The following is a 22,560-nucleotide window of genomic DNA, read 5'->3' on the forward strand; positions in this document are numbered from 1 at the left end:
GGGACTCTGAGTGGAAAGGAGAGACATAAAAGTGACAGTATAAATGTAAGAAATACAAAAGCAGTAAAAATCAATATTTCTGCAAAAAATCAGTCAAGGAACTCATAGAGGATATAAAATATAATAATATATACCTAAAATGTGGGGGACAGAGGAGTAAAGAATGGGATCAAACTTGACCGTCAACTTAATATAGACTCCTACATGCAGAAGAGATTATATACAAACCTGATGGTAACCATATATCAAAACTGTAATGAACATGCAAAGAATAAAGAGAAAGAAATCCAAATATCTCATTAAAGAAAAGCAGCAAAACATGAAACAGAGAAAGACTAGAAAGGAACAGAGAAAATCTCCAGAAACAATTGACTTAACAGGTGATACAATGGCACTAAATTCATATCTATCAATAACCACTCTAAATGTAAATGGACTAAATGCTCCAATCAAAGGACAGAGGGTGTCAGAATGGATAAAAAACCAAGACCCATCCATATGCTGCCTAGAAGAGACTCATTTTAGACCTAAAGACACCTGCATATTGAAAGTGAGGGGATGGAGAAATAATGTATCATGCAAATGGACATCAAAAGAAAACCAGAGTAGCAATACTTATATCAGACAAACTAGATTTTAAATCCAAGACTGTAACAAAAAACAAAGAAGGGCACTACATAATAATAAAGGGGACAATCCAATAAGAAGATATAACAATTGTAAATGGGAACATCAAAAAACATAGAACAATAACAAACATAAAGAAACTAATTGATAATAATACAATAATAGTAGGGGACTTTAACACTTCACACACATCAGTCAACTAAACAGAAAATAAACAAGGAAACAATGACTTTGAATGAAACACTGGGCCAGTTGGATTTAACAGATATATTCAGAAAATTCCATCAAAAAAAAAGAATACACATTCTTTTCAAGTGCACATGGGACATTCTCCAGAATAAATCACATATTAATGCACAAAACAAGTCTCAACAATTCCACAAAGTTTGAAGACATGCCATACATATTTATTGACTACAATACTATGAAACTAGAAATCAACCACAAGAAAAAATCTGGAAAGAGCACAAATACATGAAGGTTAAATAACATGCTACTAAATAATGAATGGGTCAACCAGGAAACCAAAAAAGAAATTAAAAAAAAATACATGGAAACAAATGAAAATGAAGTGGTCCAAAATCTTTGGGATGCAGCAAAAGCAGTCCTAAGAGGGAAGTATATAGCAATACAGGCCTACCTCAAGAAGCAAGAAAAATCTCAAATAAACAAACTACCCTTGCAGCTAAAGAAGCTAGAAAAAGAATAACAAGCAAAGCCTAAGGCCAGCAGAAGGAAGGAAATAATAAAGATTAGAACAGAGTAAATGATAGAGAAACAAACAAACAAAACCCGCCCCAAAAACCCCAGAACAGAACAGATTAATGAAACCAGGAGCTAGTTCTTTGAAAAAATTAATAAAATTGACAAACCTCTAGCCAGACTTACCAAAAAGGAAAGAAAAAGGACCCAAATAAAATCACAAATGAGAGAGGAGAAATAACAATGAACACCACAGAAATACAAACAACTATAAGAGAACATTATGAAAAATTGCATGCCAACAAACTGGACAACCTAGAGAAAATGGGATAAATTCCAAGAAACATACAAACTACCAAAACTGAAACAGGAAGAAACAGAAAACTTGGACAGACTGATAGCCAGCGAAGAAATTGATTCAGTAATTTAAAAAACTCACAACAAACAAAAGTCCAGGACCAGATGGCTTCAAGGTGAATTCTACTAAACATTTAATGAAAAGTTAATTCCTATTCTCAAACTATTAAAAAAAAATAGAAAAGGAAGAAAAACTTCCAAATTTGTTCTATGAGGCCACCATTGCCCTGATACCAAAACCAGATAAAGAAAATCTAATTTGTCTGATATGAGGATTGCTACTGCAGCTTTCTTTTGAGGTCCATTAGTGTGGTAAATGGTTCTCCACCCGCTCACTTTCATTCTGGAGGTGTTTTCAGGTCTAAAATGAGTCTCCTGGGCGCCTGGGTGGCTCAATTGGTTAAGCGACTGCCTTCGGCTCAGGTCATGATCCTGGAGTCCCAGGATCGAGTCCCGCATCGGGCTCCCTGCTCGGCAGGGAGTCTGCTTCTCCCTCTGACCCTCCTCCCTCTCATGCTCTCTGTCTCTCATTCTCTCTCTCTCAAATAAATAAAATCTTAAAAAAAAAAAAAAAATAATAAAATGAGTCTCCTGTAGACAGCATATGGATGGCTTTTGCTTTTTTATCCAATCTGATATCCTGTGTCTTTTGGTTGGAGCACTCAGCCCATTTATGTTCAGAGTAACTACTGAAAGATATGAATTTAGTGCCATTGTATTGCCTGTAAAGTCCCTCTTTCTGTACATTGTCTCTGTTATCTTCTGGTCTATGTTACTCTTGGGATCTCTCTTTGCTTACAGTATCCCCCTTAATATTTCTTGCAGGGCTGGCTTGGTGGTCACATATTCTATCATTTTCTGTCTATCCTGAAAGTTCTTTATCTCTCCTTCTGTTTTGAATGACAGCCTTGCTGGATAAAGTATTCTTGGCTGCGTGTTCTTCTCATTTAGTACCCTGAATATATCTTGCCAGCCCTTTCTGGCCTGCCAGGTCTCTGTGGACAGGTCTGATGTTATTCTTTTTTTTTTTTTAAAGATTTTATTTATTTATTTATTTATTTATTTATTTATTTATTTATTGGCCAGAGAGAGAGCACAAGCAGGGGGAGCAGCAGGCAGAGGGAGAAGCAGGCTCCCACTGAGCAGGGAGCCCGATGAGGGACTCAATCCCAGAACCCCAGGATCATGACCTGAGCTGAAGGCAGACGCTTAACCAACTGAGCCACCCAGGCATCCCAAGGTCTGATGTTATTCTGATGTTCCTCCCTCCATACATAAGAAACCTCCTGTCCCTAGCTGCTCTCAGGATAGCTTCTTTGGCTCTAAGATTTGCAAGCTTCACTATTATACATCGGGTGTTGATCTATTTTTTATTGATTTTGGGAGGGGTCCTCTCTGCCTTTTGGACATGGATGCTTTCTTCCCCAGATTAAGGAAGTTCTCAGCCATGATTTGCTCAACTATACCTTCTAGCCCTCTCTCTCTCTCTCTCTCCACCCCCTCTGCGATCCCGATAATATGGACATTGGTTCATTTGAAGGCATAATTAAATTCCTGAAGCCTTTCTTCATGGGGTATTAGTTGTCTTTCTCTCTTTTCCTCAACTTGCTTCCTTTCCATCATCAGCCTGTCCTCTAGCTCACTTATTCTCTCTTCTGCCTCATTGACCCTAGCTGTTAGAGCATCCAATTTAGACTACATCTCATTCATAGCATTTTTAAATTTTTAAAAATTTTTATTATGGGGACGCCTGGGTGGCTCAGTCGGTTAAGCGTCTGCCTTCGGCTCAGGTCGTGATCCCAGGATCCTGGGATCGAGTCCCGCATCGGGCTCCCTGCTCCGCGGGGAGCCTGCTTCTCCCTCTGCCTCTGTCTCTCTCTCTCTCTGTCTCTCATGAATAAATAAATAAAATCTTTAAAAAAAAAATTTTTTTTTATTATGTTTAGTCACCATATTAGTTTTTGATGTAGAGTTCCATGATTCATCATTTATAGCATTTTTAAGTTTGGCCTGATTAGATCTAATTTCTGCCCTTAGAGATTCTGTATTGTTATTTATGCTTTTTTCAAGCCTAGCTATTAACTTTATAATTGCTATCCTGAATTCCATCTCTGACATCTTACTTATATTCATATTGATTAGCTCTGTGGCAGAGAACATTGCCTCTGGTTCTTTTCTTTGTTGTGAGTTCCTCCTTCTAGTCATTCTGCCCAGGAAAGGATGGGTAAGCAAATGAACCGAATCCAAAATATCAACCACGACCCAAGCAAAATACACCCTAGAAAAAAAATCTGAAGCGGTCCGAAGCCACCATAGAAAAGCACACGAAGCCAAAATGCAACAAAAGTATACTTTAAAAAAAGGTGGAGGGGGCAGAGATTATATTCTCATAGGGTGGACAAAGCAGGGTTATCCGCTTGTTCCTGGTTGACTTTTGGTGTGTTAGATGACACTACATCCCAAAATTGCAAAGAAAGCAAACATATTTATATAAAAATAAAATTGAATAGAGAGAAAAAAGGACTAGGATGAAGTATATATCTTTAAAATGAAGCTGTGAAAAAAAATTAAAAAGCGACTTAAAAACATAAGCTGGTAAAATATGAATCTAGTTGAAATGGGGAAAAAAAGTAAAGAAGGAAAAAAAAAAGAAATGGAAAATTTTAGACTGAAGGATAAACAAGTCATGAGGAAACACCTGGAGCTCAATATACTGTTTTCCCCAATGCTGGAGTTTTACAGTATCCTGGGATCCATAAGCTTGTCATTCACCTGTCCTTCCAGTCTGTCTTCTAGGGGAGGGGCCTGCTGTGCTGCTTCTCAGGTATCTTTGCCTGGGCGGAGTTGCCCCATCCCTTGTCAGGGGGATGGGCTTAATGTAAGCTGGTCCTCTGTGTGGCTTTTGTTCTCTGGCGGCTTTCCCCGCCTCTTCAGAGGGTCAGAGCAAAAATGGCCGTGACTCGATCTCCAGCCCAAAGCCACAAGATTGTGGTCCCCCCTCTTCAACAAACCATCCGATCAAACCTTATCCCTTTCTGTGTGCACCAAGCTCTGCGGACTCCCACGGGTCACGCCCACTGCCATTCTCCCGGGGGGATTCCCAGGGACCCGAGAGCGTCTCTGTACTTTGTGTCTTTGGGACTGTGAACATTTGTGGGCTTGTGCATGCACCCTGCTCCACTGCTCCCAGGTCATGGCTGGGTACTACCCTACTGTCCTTTCCGGGGCCCCTGCCACCCTGAGAGCTGTTGCCCAGTCGTGGGCGCAGTCATTTCGTCCCTTCCAGGGGATGGTAACCGGCCCACTCGTTCCAGTCCTTTTCCAGGTGTTCAGGCAAAGAGTGGTCTCCCTACCAGCTGGCTCGTGGTTTATGGCAACCAGAGCTGAGTCCCTCCTGGGCTCGCTGACCGTAACCAGTTTCCCTGCTCTGCTGCTTGAGCACTCTTATCGGTTCAGGCACCCCCATTCTTTCTGTGTCTCCTGGGATCCTGAGACCACTGTGATCCACCTAGAATTCTGCCTTTTTCATCCCCTGAGCCCTTTTCAGAAAGGGATGTCTCTCACTGCAGCAGATTTCTAAGGGTTCTAATTTTGCGGTCTGGTGTTATATCAATTGCCGGTAGTCAGCTTATTGAGGCTCCCTCCCCCCTCCATTTATCTTCTGATATTTTCCCGTGGATTCACAACTCCACACCTCCTATCTTACAAAAAGCAGTTGTTCTCTGTTTGTAGATTTCCAGACATATTATTTACATCTCACGCTGAATTCGTGGGTGTCCAGAATGGTTTGACAGATATCCAGCTAAATTCGAGGGACCAGATGAAAATGACATCCCCTACTCTTCCACCATCTTGCCTCCCTCTTCTAGTAATGGCATATTTTAAAATTTCAATGAAGAAATGAGAAATATAAAATATATTGGGAATTATAAAAAATATATTGGGGTAATGTGCCTGGGTGGCTCAGTTGGTTAAGTGACTGCCTTCGGCTCAGGTCATGATCCCGGAGTCCTGGGATTGAGTCCTGTATTGGACTCCATGTTTAGCGGGGAGTCTGCTTCTCCCTCTGACCCTCCCCCATCTCATGCTCTCTCTCAAATAAATAAATAAAATCTTTAAAAAAATATATTGGGAAATGCTCTCTCTAGGATTTGGAATAATTTGAATTAATAAGGATTATCTGGCCTCTAAACATGTACTAAAATGAGATATGAATCCATCTTTTCATTTTGTCTTTTAAAAATCAACTTTATTGATAAATTTACATACAACAAACTGCATTCGTTTAGTGTTCAATGCACTTGACAGTGTACATCTATGAAACCACCAACACAAGAAAAATACAGAACATTTTCATCATTCCCAAAACATTCCTTGTACCCCTTTGATGGCCATCCCTCCCTCTGGCCCCAGCCCCAGGCAACAACCAATCTGATTTGTGTCACTTCACTATTAGTTTGCATTTCCAGAATTTCATATAAATGCAATTATTCAGTATATGATACTCGTTTATGTCTGGCTTCTTTTACTCAAAATGACTTTGAAATTCATCTGTGTTGTTGCACATGTCAGTAGTCATTGCTCTTTATTGCTGAAGAGAATTGCAGTAGTCATTTATGGATAGCCCACATTTTGGATATTTATTCACTTGATGATGGACATGTGGGTTGTTTTCAGTTTGAGGCTATTATGAATAAAACTATCAACAATCATGTACAAATCTGTATAGACATAAGTTTTTGTTACTTTTGGGTTGAATATGGGAGTGGAATGGCTGGGTTGTATGGCACCTGTGTATTTTAACTGTTTAAGAATTTGCGAACTATTTTCCAAAGTGTTTGTGTCATCTCAAATCTCCACTTGCCACGAATGAATTCCAGTTGATCCATATTTTCCAACATTTCTTGCTGCCAATCATTTTAATTTTAGTCATTTTAATGAGTGTGGAGGTATCATTGTGACTTTAATTAGTATTTCCTTGATGGCTAATGTTGAAAATTCTTTCTTGTCCTTCTTGGCCATGTCACATCTTTCATGAACAATTTCTGTTTGAGTTTGTTGCCATTTTTTATTGGATTATTTGCCTTCTTATAATTTGGTTGTGAATTTGCTTATATTTTCAGAATACAAATCTTTTGTCATATATCTATTCCAAATATTCTCTCCCATTCTGTATCTTGCCTTTTCATTTTCTTAGCAGTATGTTTTTAATTTTGAAAAGCCAAATTTATCATTTTTTTCTCTTATACTTCCATTATTTATGTCCCATTTAAGCAATCTCTTCCTATAGTTCTGGTACATTTTAAATGGTTGCTCTGTAATGATATTTACAACTTATTTTATGGTTATCAACTCTTTTCTTTCCTTTTCAATTTTGGTCAATTATGTCTTGCCAGGTAATCATTCATTTACTCTAGGTAGTATTCTCTTTTGATCTTATTAATTGATCCAGTATCACTTGTGGTTCTTACTCATTACAAATCTTATGTAAATTTTCTATCTCTCTACTTAAGTTTATGTGGGGTTATCTACTGGGGTTTTAAAATATTTTTCTATTTTAAAAGAGAAAAGATGGATTACTTTACAGAGAAAGACAAATACCATATGATTTCACTCATATGTGGAATTTAAGAAACAAAACAAATGAACATAGGGGAAGGGAAAAAAAAGACAGAAGCAAACGATAAGAGACTGAACTATAGAGAACAAACTGAGGGTTGATGGAGGGAGGTGGGCAGAGGATGGGCTAAATGGGTGATGGGTATTGAGGGAGCTTGTTCTGTTGAGCACTGGGTGTAATATATAAGTGAATTACTAAATTCTATTCCTGAAACCAATATTACATTATGTTAACTAACTAGAGTTTAAATTAAAAAAGATGGATTACTTTATACATCTTGATGCCTGAATAAATTTAGGCATGCTTTCAGATACAAGAGAAACCTAGAATAGAATGGTTTATGCAAAACCTGTCTATTTCTATCACCTAGCAAGTCTGGAGGTAACTTGCTACTAGTGTTGACTAAATACTGTCATGACCAGTGTTTCTGATTCTTTCCCCTACAGTTGAGAGAAGGTTGCCACTGTCCCAGGCATCATGTGCAAGGTAGAAGAAAGGTAAATTGATGGCACAGTTAAATCTATTCCTTTTCTTAGGAAAGCAAAGGTTTTCCCAGAATACATCTACCAGTGTTTTGCTTTTCCTGGCCTAAGTCAATTACCTGGCCACTAGCATCTTCAAAAGATGCTAAAGAAGTAGTGAGGGAGAAGCACTGGAATTGGTCTGCAAACCAACAGTGTCTACAATTGTAAAAGTGGCTATCCATGCCCAAGAAAAAAATCACTTTACCAAAAGATATACAACATACACCAAAAAAGACACTTAAAAAAATCTTAAAATATGTGAAGGTTAACTAAGACTAGAAATTCAAAAACTGAATGAAGAGACAGACATATTTAAACATGTAAAAAAAATAAAATCATGTGAATGGGAAAAGATACACAAAGTCAAGAGTCAAGCAATAGTTTTCTTAAAGGAGTTATTACCTTTAACATACAAAAAACTGTTACAAATTGACAACAATCCAAAATGAAAGGTAAATAAATGGTTTATAAAGACAACTTACAGAATAGCAAATTAAATGGCCAAAAAACATTTAAAGAGGTATATTAATATTTAAAGTAAGTTATCACTTTGAAATCAGAAAACTTTTTAGTACAGGGGAAGGGTGGCCTTACTTACTAATGTTGGAAATATGAAATGTTAGTCTTATTCTACAGATATCTGGCAATTTCTATTAAAATAAGAAAAGACAATTCAATCAATCCATCAGTCTCACTGCTAGAAGTAGGTTACAGAAAGGAAGAAAAAAAAGCTTCAGTAAGTAAGGACATGGTTATGACTGTCTATTAGCCCATTATGTTATGCTACCTCTTGAGGGTGGTTATGGATCCTTTTTCCTAATGACAAAAATGTGACTAAACAGTGGCAGAGTAGGCTGAACAAATGATGACCTGTCTAGACCATGGACTCTTTTCAGCTAGTTAAAAGTTATTGTTGAGTGCAAAAGATGCAAAACTGTGTATGTAATATAATCCCATCTTAAGACAATGAAAACACACTCGTGTGTGCACAGATATTAATGTGTCTGTATGACAGAGTAAAAAGAAAACTATGAAGCTGACTACCATTGCTTATCTAGAGACAGACTGTTCGTGTGGCTGGAGTTGATATGAGAATGGAAAAAGTGCAAAATTCAGGAGATAAAATGTAAGTCACACTTACACAGTTACATGTATGTTTCAATGTATTTTTTTAATTAAAAGAAAGGCTGTTGTCTTGTGGGGACACTTCTGTCAATGAGTTGGCATTGTTCTCCACTGAGTGGTAACTCCTTTCCTGGGTATCCTTTCCTACCTCTATCCGGTCCTCAGAGGGGAGGCAAAAAGCCTTTTCAACCTGTGCCTTTCATCTGGTGATTGTCCTTCTCTACTATTACAGCAGTGCCATGTTCACGTGTATGGCCCATGTCTTCCAATTCACTGGGGAAAGACCGGCTGGTTTCCATCCTGTACAGTGTCACTCCCATGCTAAACCTTGTCGTCTGCACTTTGAGGAATAAGGACATCATAAAGGCCTTGAAAGTGATAGAAGAAAAGGAAGAAATTTCATTTCCACTGAATTGTAATATTCATTTTCTATGATGATTAGTAACAGAAAATTAGCTGTCTTACTGATACAATCCAGTTGCTTCTTGCCAACATTGCTAATCTCTAAGAATTAAAAGGTAATTTCAACGGTAAAACAAATTGAGCAAAATGTTAACAGATGAATTTGGTTGAAGGGTCACTATATATTTTTTGTACCCTTCCTATTCTTGAACACTTCTATCTGTTCTATATGTTTGAAACCATTCCTAAATAAAAAGTTTAAGAAGTTAAGAAAAAAAAGTCACTTATTGGGCTGGCCTAATGGTTCCCACTGGTTTGAGACATGCACATGAAATTTAACCAATAAACAAAATGAAATCTGTTTCTTGTAAAATCTGATTCTATGGGGAGCACTTCTTCTAGTTTCCTTCCAGTATGAATTTTATGGCATTTTAAGAAAATGATGTATTCTCATAACACTTATTCTCCTCCATTGTTTATGATGTCTGGTAAGATGTAACTTGTGGACAAAGACTTTTTGACATAAAACAACTCTGTAGTATGAGTAATCGATAATTGGTTCAAACTAAGAGAAGTCTTTCTCATTTTCAGGAAATACCGCACTCATGCACAAATACTGAAAACTGATTTCTGAATGAAGCTATTTCCACACAAAGTGCATTTATTTTGTCTACTTGCAGCAGAAATTTTATAACTTCCATGTGGGTTCTCCAGTCATTGCTTTTATAGGGTTCTCTCTCCAAAATGAGCTTCTGGGGAAAAATGAGCTTCTAACCTGTTATTTCTCTCATATGTGAATTTGCTGATGTTCAGAAAGTTAACTTTTCATGGGGTGCCTAGGTAGCTCAGTCGTTAAGCGTCTGCCTTTGGCTTAGGTCATGATCCCAGGGTCCTGGGATCGAGCCCCACATTGGGCTCCCTGCCCTGCAGGAAGCCTGCTTCTCCCTCTCCCACTCCCTCTGCTTCTGTTCCCTCTCTCGGTCAGATGAATAAATAAAATCATTTAAAAAAAAAACACGAAAGTTAACTTTTCAGTTTCAGGATGATTTTCTAGTTATTGTATTCATAAGGTTTCTCTCCAGCATGAATTCTCTGCTATGTGATGATATAATGATTTGTAAATGAAGCCCTACTCACATTTAATAAGACAGAAAACTACTCTCTCCTATGAATTATCTGATGTATGATTAAATGTTGGTTTGAGTGAAAGTTTTCTCACATTTTCTGAATTCATAGAATGAGATTTAAAAATCTTTTTTAATTTAAAGTACATTTTTAATTTAAAAACTTAGATTGTAAAATTGCTTTTAGATAGTTTTGCTGTGGGTTGCCTGGGTGGCTCAGTTGTTAAGCGTCTGCCTTCGGCTCAGGTCAGGATCCTAGGGTCCTGGGATCAAGCCCCGCACTGGGCTCCCTGCTCGGCAGGAAGCCTGCTTCTCCCTCTCCCATTCCCCCTGCTTGTGTTCCTGCTTTCGCTATCTCTCTGTCAAATAAATAAAAAAATCCTAAAAAAAAAGGAGTTTTGCTCTGAATACAAAGGAACTGTATTATAGTAGTGGCATAAAAAGATACGTCTAATTCACACTACTCCCCCTGGTAAGGTCCTTACTGCACATGCTTTCAATCAATATTGACCTTAGAGTTCCATCTAAGTAAGATTCAATTCTCCCATTTCACCCATAACTGTCCATCATCCATTCCCCAATCAATTCCCAGTGCCCCTTCAAATATGTGGAGGCCCACAAAAGGAAGTCTTCCTTTGTCCTAGGTGTTACTACCCTGTTGACAAAAGGTAATGCATCTTCTTTTTTTTTAGCTTAGTAATGCAGAACTGTACTTTTTAAAATGTGCCTGGGGAAGTGCCTAGGTGGCTCAGTTGGTTAAGCATCTGCCTTCAGCTCAGGTCATGATCCCAGGGACCTGGGATGGAGCCTGCTCAGTGGGGAGTCCGCTTCTCCCTCTCCCTCTGCCCCTCCCCCTGCTCGTGCACTCTCTGTCTCTGTCTCTCTCTCAAAATAAATAAATAAAATATTTAAAAAAATAAAAAGTAAATAAAATGTGCCTGGGAATAAAAAGGTTGAGAATCACTATCTCAGTAATCCTTCTAAATTAATCTTTGAAATCCTTATTTTCAAACCCCTGCGCTCTTAGACCAGTCTTCATTAACTTCACTTCCTATTTATTATCCAAAGGACAAAAAACACACTATTAAAAAAGAAACATGAGAGTCTCTTAGTCAATCCTCTTTTGCTAAAGTTTGGCAGCTACCATAATAAAATTTGACACCACCAAAGGTAATTTTCTCTTATGTATCAAAGTTTACAAGATCTTTAACAAAACAGTAAGTGCCTTAACTTTTAGCAACAAAAAAATGAGAATAGTGTCACAAATCAGAGCATTTTCATTTTTTTAGTTTGAAAAGTTTTGGTAATTAAAAAAATATGTATTTCTGAACTCCACAGTCCTTAGAGAGGAACAGCTCTCAGTGCATTGAATCTGCTAATGACAGAGTAGGTTGTACAGACCAGTACTTTGAGAACTAAAAAGTTGAAGAAAATATTAAATATATTTAATTCTGTGATGGCACTGGAAAGCTACCAAGAAGTGAGAAACTACATGAATAAGATTAGAGATAAGGCATAACCTCTGGAATTTGGGGCTATTTATTAAAAAGAGGTGTTTGCTAATTTTTAAAGCAAATGCTGGCCAAGGAAGGTTAAGACAGTTTTTGACAAATTTATGTGACCTACTGGTACAAATACTAGAATTAAGTTCCTTCCCAGGATGAGGCACCTGGCAATCTCCCCAAGTCTATGTCTCTAGGGTATCCCCTAGAAATAGGAGTGAAAATGCCAGACAAGCCTTTATGGGGACTGGAGCCCAGTTTTACATACTCTCATTACATGACTGGATGAAGACAAACAAGGGTGTTCATGCTCTTGCCTAGTCACCTGTTAGAGCCAAAGGCAAATCTCCTCTGGAAGAAAGTATCATCCAAACCATCTCAGTATCTCTACAATTTTTAATATATAGTGTCTGGTAGTTGATTTAAAATCATCAGGTAGGGGCGCCTGGGTGGCTCAGTCGTTAAACGTCTGCCTTCGGCTCAGGTCATGATCCCAGGGTCCTGGGATCAAGCCCCGCATCAGGCTCCCTGCTCATCCAGGAGCCTGCTTCTCCCTCTTCCACTCCCCCTGCTTGTGTTCCCTCTCTAGCTGTCTCTCTCTCTGTGTCAGATAAATAAATCTTTTAAAAAAAAAATTAAAAAAAAAATAAAATCATCAGGTATAGGAGAAGATAAGCATCACTAAAATCTGAAAGAACCAATGGAAAAAGGTTAATGGGATGTAAATAATGGGGTTATTTCTAGACAAAGCAAAGGAAGATTATGAAGCAGAAGCATACTTTGCATAGATAATAGCAAGAAATTTCACAAAATGTGAAGAAAAGAAAAACCCCACTAAGCTACAGATTTAAAAAAACACTACAAACCCCAAATACATAGAAAATAACACCTAGGCATATCACTGTGCAATTGTTGGCAGCCTAAGACAAGACATGAATTTTGAAGGAACTAGAGAAAAGGGAAAAAAGCACATTACCTTCAAAGGTAATTACACTGAAAGCTTATTTTCCAACAAAACAGTGAAACACAAACCTTAACAAAATATATTCAAAATACTAATAGAAAATAACTGTCAACTTAGAATCTTATATTCAGTAAAAATATCTTTCAAAAATGAAGGTAAAATAAAGAAATTTTCCAAGAAACAAAAACAAAATTTGTCACTAGCAAGCACACACTAAAAGAAATGCTAAAGGGTCTTCTTCAGCCAGGATAAAAATGATTCTAGAGTGAAACTTAAAAGAAGGAATAAAAAAGGGTAAGTATGCGGATTAATCTAGATGAATATTGACTCTGAGACACTAAAGACTGACCACATCAACTACTTACAAAATCCAAATGCATAACATTAATACCATGTAAGTCAACAGGGAAATAAAGGAGCTACTTTTGTAGCTTCTCACCTTGTCCAGAGTGGTGTGGATACTAATTTAAATCAGTCTTCAATAAGTGAAGTGTACATACAGTATTAACATCTGATGTAGTAAATTTTAAGGCAAAAAAAGCATCAGTAGCAATAAAAATGGACATTTCATAATGATTAAATTTCAATTAACCAGGAAGAGTATAATGATTCTAAATTTGAATGTATGTAAAAACAAAGGCTCAAAATATATAAAACACAAAAGGGTTGATCTAAAGGAGAGACAAATTCACAAATATTCTGGATGATAAAACACTTCTTTTAGAATCTGATGGAATAAGTCTGGGAGAATAGAAAGGGTTTGAAAACACAGTAAGATTAATTTGTAGAGGGGCGCCTGGGTGGCTCAGTTGGTTAAGCATCTGCCTTCGGCTCAGGTCATGATCCCAGGGTCCTGAGATCGAGCCCCACATCGGGCTCCCTGCTCGGCGGGAAGCCTGCTTCTCCCTCTCCCACTCCCCCTGCTTGTGTTCCCTCTCTCACAGTCTCTCTCTCTGTGTCAAATAAATAAGTAAAATCTTAAAAAAAAAAAAAAAGATTAATTTGTAGAGATTGGGAGGAGAAAGGAAGAGTACTCTTCCAATGTGCAACTCTGTTTTTTAAGAAGACAAACTCAAATGCAAACAGTAGTGTCCAGTGGTAACCTAGCATGTAATGACTATGCAGAGAATGTATTAACAAAATTGGAAGAAAAGAATTCTAGGTTTTGAAATCCATTTTCTTAATTGTTCCCCTTTCCCAAACAGAAATCAATAAAAATACAGATTTCTGTGGATGAGGCTAAGAGTTCAAAGTGCTCACCTCTGTATCTGTGACCTGAGACTAAGTCCTTTGGTTTCAGGGCCAGTTCTAAGGTGATAGTAAGTAGTCTGCAGGGCTGCTGCTTACCTCACTGGTCACTTTGGGTATGGATACAAGCTGGGAAAACTTTATGCATCCCAGGTGTGAGTTATCTGGGCCATGGCAGAGAATTAATAAAAAAGGGAACATATTGGTTAACTAAAGAGGCCTGTGAATATTCAAGTAAGCCTGTGGATCTGATTTGCCAATCTCAAAATCAAATAAAAAAAATGTTTATCCAAATTTCCACATACTGATACTGTAAACAATAAATAACTGACTTCCTGAAGGAAAAAAAAAAAAAAAGAATCCTTTGTGTTTTTAATAATGTCAATTTTCACAAAAACTTTTGGCTTCTCTTCATTATAGACCTGAATTGTCCATACTTTTGCTTTCATTTCAGCATCCTTAAACAATTAAAAATTTTCTTAGCACTCTACTCATTAAGAAATTCCTTTGGTCAATATCAAATACAGCCCTGAATTTATAAAGCTGCTTATCCATAACATGAAACAAGATTGCCAAGTTCTCTCCTTGCATATTTACTATTATTTGCAGGGGATTGACAATCCCAGTATCTGTCCAGTAGTTAAGCATGGCCATCACACATTGCTTAAACACTTTCTTCAAAGTGTCTCCCCCACACATGAAACGACATCAGCTCTGTGATCCAGACATTCATACTTCTGACCAGACGTAAGGTGGCTTTGATTACCTCCTGCTTCTTAGTCAAGGTGTAGCCTCTCACTACTTTGTATCCCCACACCACGATTGTGGCACTGGGCACTCTACTTCCCCAGAATCTGATTTCTGATGTATACTGAGCTGTGGTCTCCAGTTTAAGGCTTTCCTAAAGTCACTGCCTTTATAGGGTTTCTGTTTAGCATGAATTTTCTGGTGTTTAATAAGATTTGATCTGATGGTGAAGGCTTTTCCACACTCAGCACATATAAATGGTTTCTCTCCTGTGTGAATTCGATGATGTTCATGGAGTTGTGACTTCTTAATGAAGGCCTTCCCACAGTCACTGCATTCATAGGGTTTCTCTCCAGTATGAATTCTCCGATGCCGATTTAAATGTGATTTCTGGATGAAGGACTTCCCACATTCTGTACAAATATAGGGTTTCTCTCCTGTATGAATTCTCTGATGCATAATTAGTGTTGATTTTCTTGCAAAGGCTTTCCCACATTCACTGCACTCATAGTGTCTCTCTCCAGTATGAGATTGCTGATGTATATGGAGGCCTGACTTTCGAGTGAAGGCTTTTCCACAGTCAATACATTTATAGGGTTTCTCCCCAGTATGAATTTTCTGGTGTGTAAAGAGATTCGATCTGTCAGTGAAGGCCTTTCCACACTCAGCACATCTATAGGGTTTCTCTCCTGTGTGAATTTGCTGATGTACATGGAGTTGTGACTTCTTTGTGAAGGATTTCCCACAATCACTGCATTCATAAGGTTTCTCTCCAGTATGAATTCTCTCATGGGAAATAAAATGTGATTTGTGGAAGAAGGCCTTCCCACATTCAGTACAAACATAGGGTTTTTCTCCTCTATGAATTCTCTGATGCATACTTAGTGTTGACTTCTGGATGAAGGCTTTCCCACACTCACTGCATTCATAATGTCTCTCTCCAGTATGGCATTTCTGATGTATCCTAAGCCGTGACTTCCAGGTGAATGATTTTCCACAATCACTGCATTTATAGGGTTTCTCTCCAGTATGAATTTTTTGGTGTTTAATGAGATTTGACCTGTCAGTAAAGGCCTTTGCACATTCGGCACATATATAAGGTCTCTCTCCAGTATGAATTTTCTGGTGTATAATGAGATTTGTCTTGTGAGTGAAGACCTTCCCACATTCTGCACATATAAAGGGATTCTCTCCTGTGTGAATTCGCTGATGCACATGGAGTTGTGACTTCTTTATAAAGGACTTTCCACAGTCACTGCATTCGTAAGGTTTCTCTCCAGTATGAATTCTCTCATGTGTAATAAAATGTGACTTCCGGATAAAGGCTTTCCCACATTCGGTACATACATAGGGTTTTTCTCCTGTATGAATTTTCTGATGCATACTTAGAGTTGATTTCCTTGTGAAGGCTTTTCCACATTCAGTACATTCAAAGTGTTTCTCTCCAGTATGGATTTTTTTATGTACACTGAGGTTTGAATTCTGAGAGACATTTTTCCCACATTCACTATATTCATAGGGTTTTTCTCCAATATGAATTCCTTGGCATCTGAACAGATCTGACTTCTGGATAAAAGCTTTTCCATATTCATTGCATTTACAGTGATTCTCCTCAGTGTGAGTTTTCTCATGATTTGACTTGAGGGACAAGTCCTTCTCATATTCAGTGCGTGTACAGGGTTTCCCTCCTATAGAAGCCTTCTGAGGTACAGCAAATTGGGGCTTCTGAGTGAAGACTATCTCACATTTGCTGCATTCATGCTGTTTCTCTTCAGCACAAATACTTTGATGTGCAAAGAGGTGTGGCTTCTGGGTGAAAATTTTTACATAATCAGAAAATAAATTGAGATTCTCCTCAGTATGAATTTTTTGATGTTGAATGAGAGCTTGCTTATGACTCAGAAGTTTCTTACACTGGTTATATTCACAAGCATTCATTTCTGTATGAGAATTCATATGAGTGAAAATATTACCATATCCAATAATCTTATCAGGATTTCCTCTTGCATTGTTTCTATAATCACATAAGCTTACAATAGGCTTCAAACTCCTTCCAAATGATTCATAGTTCTGGAGTCTTTTTCTTGCAGGAACAAGGTATGTGTTTACATGAGCAATTTTCCCATTGTCCTTATATTCACAGTCTCTCTCATTAAATAGTGCTCCCTTGTTGATAAAGGTAACTGGTGTTACACCTGTGTTCTGGTTTTCCTCACATCTTTCTGTCTGTTTATCATCTTGCCACAAATCTTCTAAAATGGAATATGGGTCATCTCCTGTAAAGAGATTAATTCTCTCAAACTGGATTGAAACTTCTTCAGACATTCCCTGCTGTGAAGTTTCAAAACCAATATCCCCATCTAAAAAAGAAGGAAAAAATAAAACACACAAAGAACAGTTAAGAGAACATAGAAGGGATAATACATACAGTTGATTTAGGGTGAACAGAGAGAACTAAGAGGCTTTATATAAATATAACAAATATGTATAAAAATATATATGAGTAGTAATAGATGTATATATAATGTATAGCAATAAAACAAATACTTGTCTTCCATTTACTAAATAATAAGCAGTAACATTTAGATGTGCCAGGCATTGTTCTAAGTTCTATAACTAACTCATTTAATCATCACAACCCACTGCTCTTGGTATCAGTATTGTCTCTATTTTACAGATGAGGAAATTCAGCCACAGGAGTCAGGTATTTGGGATGCCTGGGTGGCTCAGTTGTTAAGCGTCTGCCTTCGGCTCAGGTCATGATCCCAGGGTCCTGGGATCGAGCCCCGCATCGGGCTCCCTGCTCAGCGGAAAGCCTGCTTCTCCCTCTCCCACTCCCCCTGCTTGTGTTCCCTCTCTCACTGTCTCTCTCTCTGTCAAATAAATAAATAAAACCTCAAAAAAAAAAAAAAAAAAAAAAAGAAGAAGAGTAAGGTATTTGCCCAAACCAAATGTTTGGTAATTGGAGAAGAGGAGATTCAAAGTGAAGCCACATCAGCTCTATGCGTGTAGCAGAACCACCTAGTAAGCTATCAGAGGAACAAAGTGACAAACTGTGTGGCTTAAAAGAAGTATTTGAGTCTATATCCTTGTTATCCTTATTATTCTTGTTAATCCTTCATCCACTAATCTACTTTCTCTTTCCCTATTAATCACTCTGCCCTAAATACCAATGTATTTATATAGAGTAAAACAATTTTTTAAAAGATTTATTTATTTGAGAGAGAGAGAAAGAGAGAGCACACACGTGAGCAGGGGTGGAGGGAGGAACAGAAGGGGAGGGAGAGGGACAAGCAGACTCCATGCTGAGCACAGAGCCTGAAGCGGGACTCGATTTCATGATGCCAGATCATGACCTGAGCTGAAATCAAGAGTCAGACGCTTAACCAACTGAACCACCCAGGTGCCCCTAGGTACCTGTAGCTTCTGACTTAGCCAAGTGGCAAAAAATGTCTATGATTCAATTCTTTATTCTGGTTTGGGGTGCAGAGATATATGCACTCAACAGGAGGCATATAACAGGAGAAAGGAGCAGCTGTCTGAAGCAGGGCCTGAGAGCCTTCCATCAGAACCTCTCCTCTCCTTTCAGCAGTATGAAGCTGGTAGCCAAGTTCATGGCTGCCCCCAAACAACAGCCTCATTTATGGTGGGGTGAAGCCAAGTAATTCAGTTCTTACCAGTCAAATGGGAGTAAAAATTATGTTGTGTGACAAAGCCCATGTCTTAAGAATGTAGGTATGTCTCCACAACCCTCTTCTCTTTCCATTGACTGTATTCCAGACTAGTGGCATCCAGCTCTGTGGCTGGTAATGCCCTAGGCACAGGTTGGAAAACTATGGCCCTCAGACTAAATCCAGGCCTCCATCCAAAAGCTAGAAATGGATTTTACATTTTTGAATGGTCAAAAAAAAAAAAAATCAGAAGAATAATTACATGACACATGAAAAACATATGAGATTCAAATTTCTGTGTGCATAAAGTTTTTATTGGAACAGAGATACACTCATTCATTGATGTAGTACCTCTAGCTCCTTGGGGCTAAAACAGCAAAATTGAGTAGTAATGACAGCAATCATATGGCTCACAAAGCCTAAAATAATGACTTCTGGGCCTTTACGGAAAATGTTTGCCAACCTCTGCTCTCGGGGATGGCCGTGCAATGACTTGGGAACTGTCATGTGATGCAGGGTCAATGTTTATGTTCTCTGAGTCACTGTTTCTTGGGTTCTCTTAGTGAAAGGAGCTTGCTTTCCCCAGTACACCATTCTTGCCCAGAATAAGATCATTAATATTCCAAATTCTGGAAGAGCACATAAAACATAGTAGATTCTCAGTAAATATTTACATAAAAATAGATACTATTACCTTATTCTACTAGAATTCTTGAATATAGACACAGTCTAACCTCATATCCATTTCATTTTGCCTCCAGGGCCTTGTCATGCTCGCAGACATATTCTTTAGGTGCTATGCTACATTTTTACTCACACACATTAACAGCTTTTATTAATCCTGAGAACATCTAATACTGGATTCCTAAACATGGATTTTGACATTTTGCAATCTTTCACTTTCTTTAGCTTACAAACCCATTGTTACATCTGACAACATTTATATTACTACCAACAGTGTTCAGTGTAAAAATCTGCTCCTGTGCTAAAAAGTTTATTTATATGCAATTCCTGTCACCACTGACTCAACTGCTCATTCAGTAAAATACAGGGTCATAATTTCAGGCCAATAAAATGTGTATATGCAAGCTATCTTTCCACTAGTCACTAAAGTCTCTTTTATTACTAAATCCAAACATATACAGTTGACCCTTGAACAACACAGGTTTGCACTGCATGTGTCCACTTATATGTGGATTTTTTTCAATAAACACAGTATAGTACTGTAAATTTATTTTCTGTATGATTTTCTTAATGACGTTTTCTTTTCTCTAGCTTAGTCATAAGAATACTGCATGTAATGTATCTAACATACAAAATATGTGTTAAATGACTGTTTATGTTCTTGATGAGGCTTCTGGTCAACAGCAGGCTGTTAGTAGTTAGGTTTTGGGATAGTCAAAGTTATACGTGGATTCATGATTGCATGAGGGGTTGGCGCCCCAGACCCCCACATAGTCCATGGGTCAACTATATTCTTTTCCCCATTCAGCTTTTTTTTCTGATCCTCTGTTCCTTTCAAAATTCATTGTTCTTTCACAGATCATCTAGGGGTCTCTCTTTTCTTTAACTTAAAATAACAACAAAGACCAGATATTCTGAGTCACTCATATTCAATTGGCACAGATGTGCACCGTAAGCAATGCTTAATGCACAAAGACTGACATTTTAAACGTTTCATGCAGTTCTTTTCCCTTTCCAATTACAATTATTGGCCCTTTGAGTCGCTCCTAGCAGAAAAAAATTTTTTAATCCCTCTGAAAGAGAAAAATAACCTCCTCTGCCTATCACATAAACTCAAGAATTTAATTTTGCTAAATATTCTCTACAGAAACATTAATTAAAAAAACAGGGGCAGAAGACTCAGTTATCACATAATTTAATGTAGTTTTGTCTGAGTTTCTGTGGACTGTTGAATTAGAAAAGGAAAAAGCCATGTGTGCCTACGTATATAATGGTCAGGTCCACTCAAGAGGTAAGTGAAGCCTAAGCACAAAGAGTAAATATATGAATAAACAGACAGATCCCAAAATAATTAAATGGTCAGATGTAGGGGAATCATTAAAAAACATTAAAACGAAGTAAACATAATTATGGACACTGAACAGAGACAATGTGAACTGCAAATATGAGGCATATTCTTTCTTTAGTTTACAAACCCACTGAGAACAATTTTTCATGTGTTAGGTAACAGGCATTACTTTAGTTTGGTTCCATATAGCTATAAACATGGTGTTTTAAGCAATGTAATCTATTAGTAGCACCCAGACATATTAGTAAAAAAAAAAAAAAAAGCGGGGGGAGGGATTAGCACATCCAAATAGGGTTAGAATAACCTAAAGGCATGAGAAAATATAGACAGTTATTGAGTAATAACACTGGAAAGTAAGAAGAGGAGGGCATCTAAATGGTATTTTCTAGAAGACAAAAGTTATTAGAAAGGACAGAAAGAATTATTTGAAAAGATGAGTCACAGGGAAAGTCAAAAACCACAACAGAACATGACAAAATTTTGAAAGGGGAGCTTTTACATGCTGCACTGTCCCAGCTCTTCCTTCACACAACTGGCCACCCGATGGGCCCTTATATGCAAAAGTATCAGTCACTACCCTGAGTAGTCTATACAACAGCCAAAGCCTGCTTGAGACACACAACTAACGGGGACAGCATAAAATTCGTTTCCCTGAGCCAAGCCTAATATTGGTCACAACTTATGCAGGAATTGAGACACTTGGATCAATCTGAGACACACATCCGTCCCTAAATGCCAGTTTTAACTTTCAACCTGGGTTGGTTACATATATGACAGAGGCTTACAGGACTCAGCAAATGTAGCATAAAGCAGCGCAGCTCAAAGTATGTAGTTGCCAGCAGGTAGGAGAGCCTGATAGCAAGAGAAGAAAAAGACCCCTGTGGTGGTAGGGATCATCTAGACATCCTGCTCACTGAACCAACCGTTAAGTCGTCTGTAGAGGAAGAATGGACCCCCACCCCAAATTTGGCTCAGATGTCAAGAGTCACACCAATAAGGTATGAAAAAGTTCATTACTCAGCAATGAAACTTTCAACAGAGAGCTCCGAAGCAGGTTCAAAGTGGCTTGAGAGAGCAAGAAAAGGAGATGGATTGTTTTTTTTTGTTGGTTTTTTTTTTTTTTTTTTAAGATTTTATTTATTTGATTTTTTTTTTTTAAAGATTTTATTTATTTATTTGAGAGAGAGAATGAGATAGAGAGAGAGAGCATGAGAGGGGGGACAGTCAGAGGGAGAAGCAGACTCCCCGCTGAGCAGGGAGCCCGATGCGGGACTCGATCCCGGGACTCCAGGATCATGACCTGGGCCGAAGGCAGTCGCCTAACCAACTGAGCCACCCAGGCGCCCATGAGATGGATTGTTTTTTTATGGTGGTTGGGCGGTGGGGCCAGGCTGACTGCTCCTGTGCAGCTTCCCACCAGCACCATGGGAGGGAGCACCTGGGCTTTCTTATCAGTTCGCCCAGATGTGGGACTGACAGCAAGGAGAGAGGGGTGAGGCTTAGAGGGTGTCAAACATCAAAAATGAAGTCAGATGTGACACCTAAAGCACAAGCCACAAAACCAAAATCAACAAGTGGAACTATATAAAACTAAAAAGCTTCTGCAAGAGTAAAAGAAACGAACAACAAAATGAAAGGAAAACATATGGAATGGAGGAAGATATTTACAAATCATGTATCTGATAAGAAGTTAATATCCAAAATATATATAAAAAAAACCTCATATAACTAAAGAGCAAAAAACCAAATAACCCAATTAAAAAATGGGCAAAGGACAAGAATTCTCTATCTAGCAAGGCTATCATTCAGAATAGAAGGAGAAATAGTTTCCTAGACAAACAAAAACTGAAGGAGTTCGTGACCATGAAACCAGCCCTGCAAGAAGTATTAAAGGGGACTCCGAGTAAAGAAGAGA

At 38.1% G+C, this 22,560-nt stretch overlaps 1 protein-coding gene across 5 annotated transcripts in view; it reads right to left on the reverse strand.

The window, feature by feature from the left end:
* Positions 1 to 5,907: 5,907 nt before the first annotated feature.
* The window catches only part of ZNF484 (zinc finger protein 484), a 53,808-nt gene continuing 37,155 nt past the window's right edge, over positions 5,908 to 22,560 (reverse strand). For all 5 annotated transcript variants that reach the window (XM_036073950.2, XM_036073947.2, XM_036073945.2 and 2 more), the window contains one exon: positions 5,908 to 17,302. In XM_036073950.2, coding sequence (XP_035929843.1) covers positions 14,994 to 17,302 — 2,309 coding nt within the window. In that variant the 3' untranslated portion in view covers positions 5,908 to 14,993. The remainder of the gene's footprint in view (positions 17,303 to 22,560) is intronic.

The sequence above is a fragment of the Halichoerus grypus genome, chromosome 14 (genome assembly GCF_964656455.1).
Source record: "Halichoerus grypus chromosome 14, mHalGry1.hap1.1, whole genome shotgun sequence".
Classification (NCBI taxonomy): Eukaryota; Metazoa; Chordata; class Mammalia; order Carnivora; family Phocidae; genus Halichoerus; species Halichoerus grypus.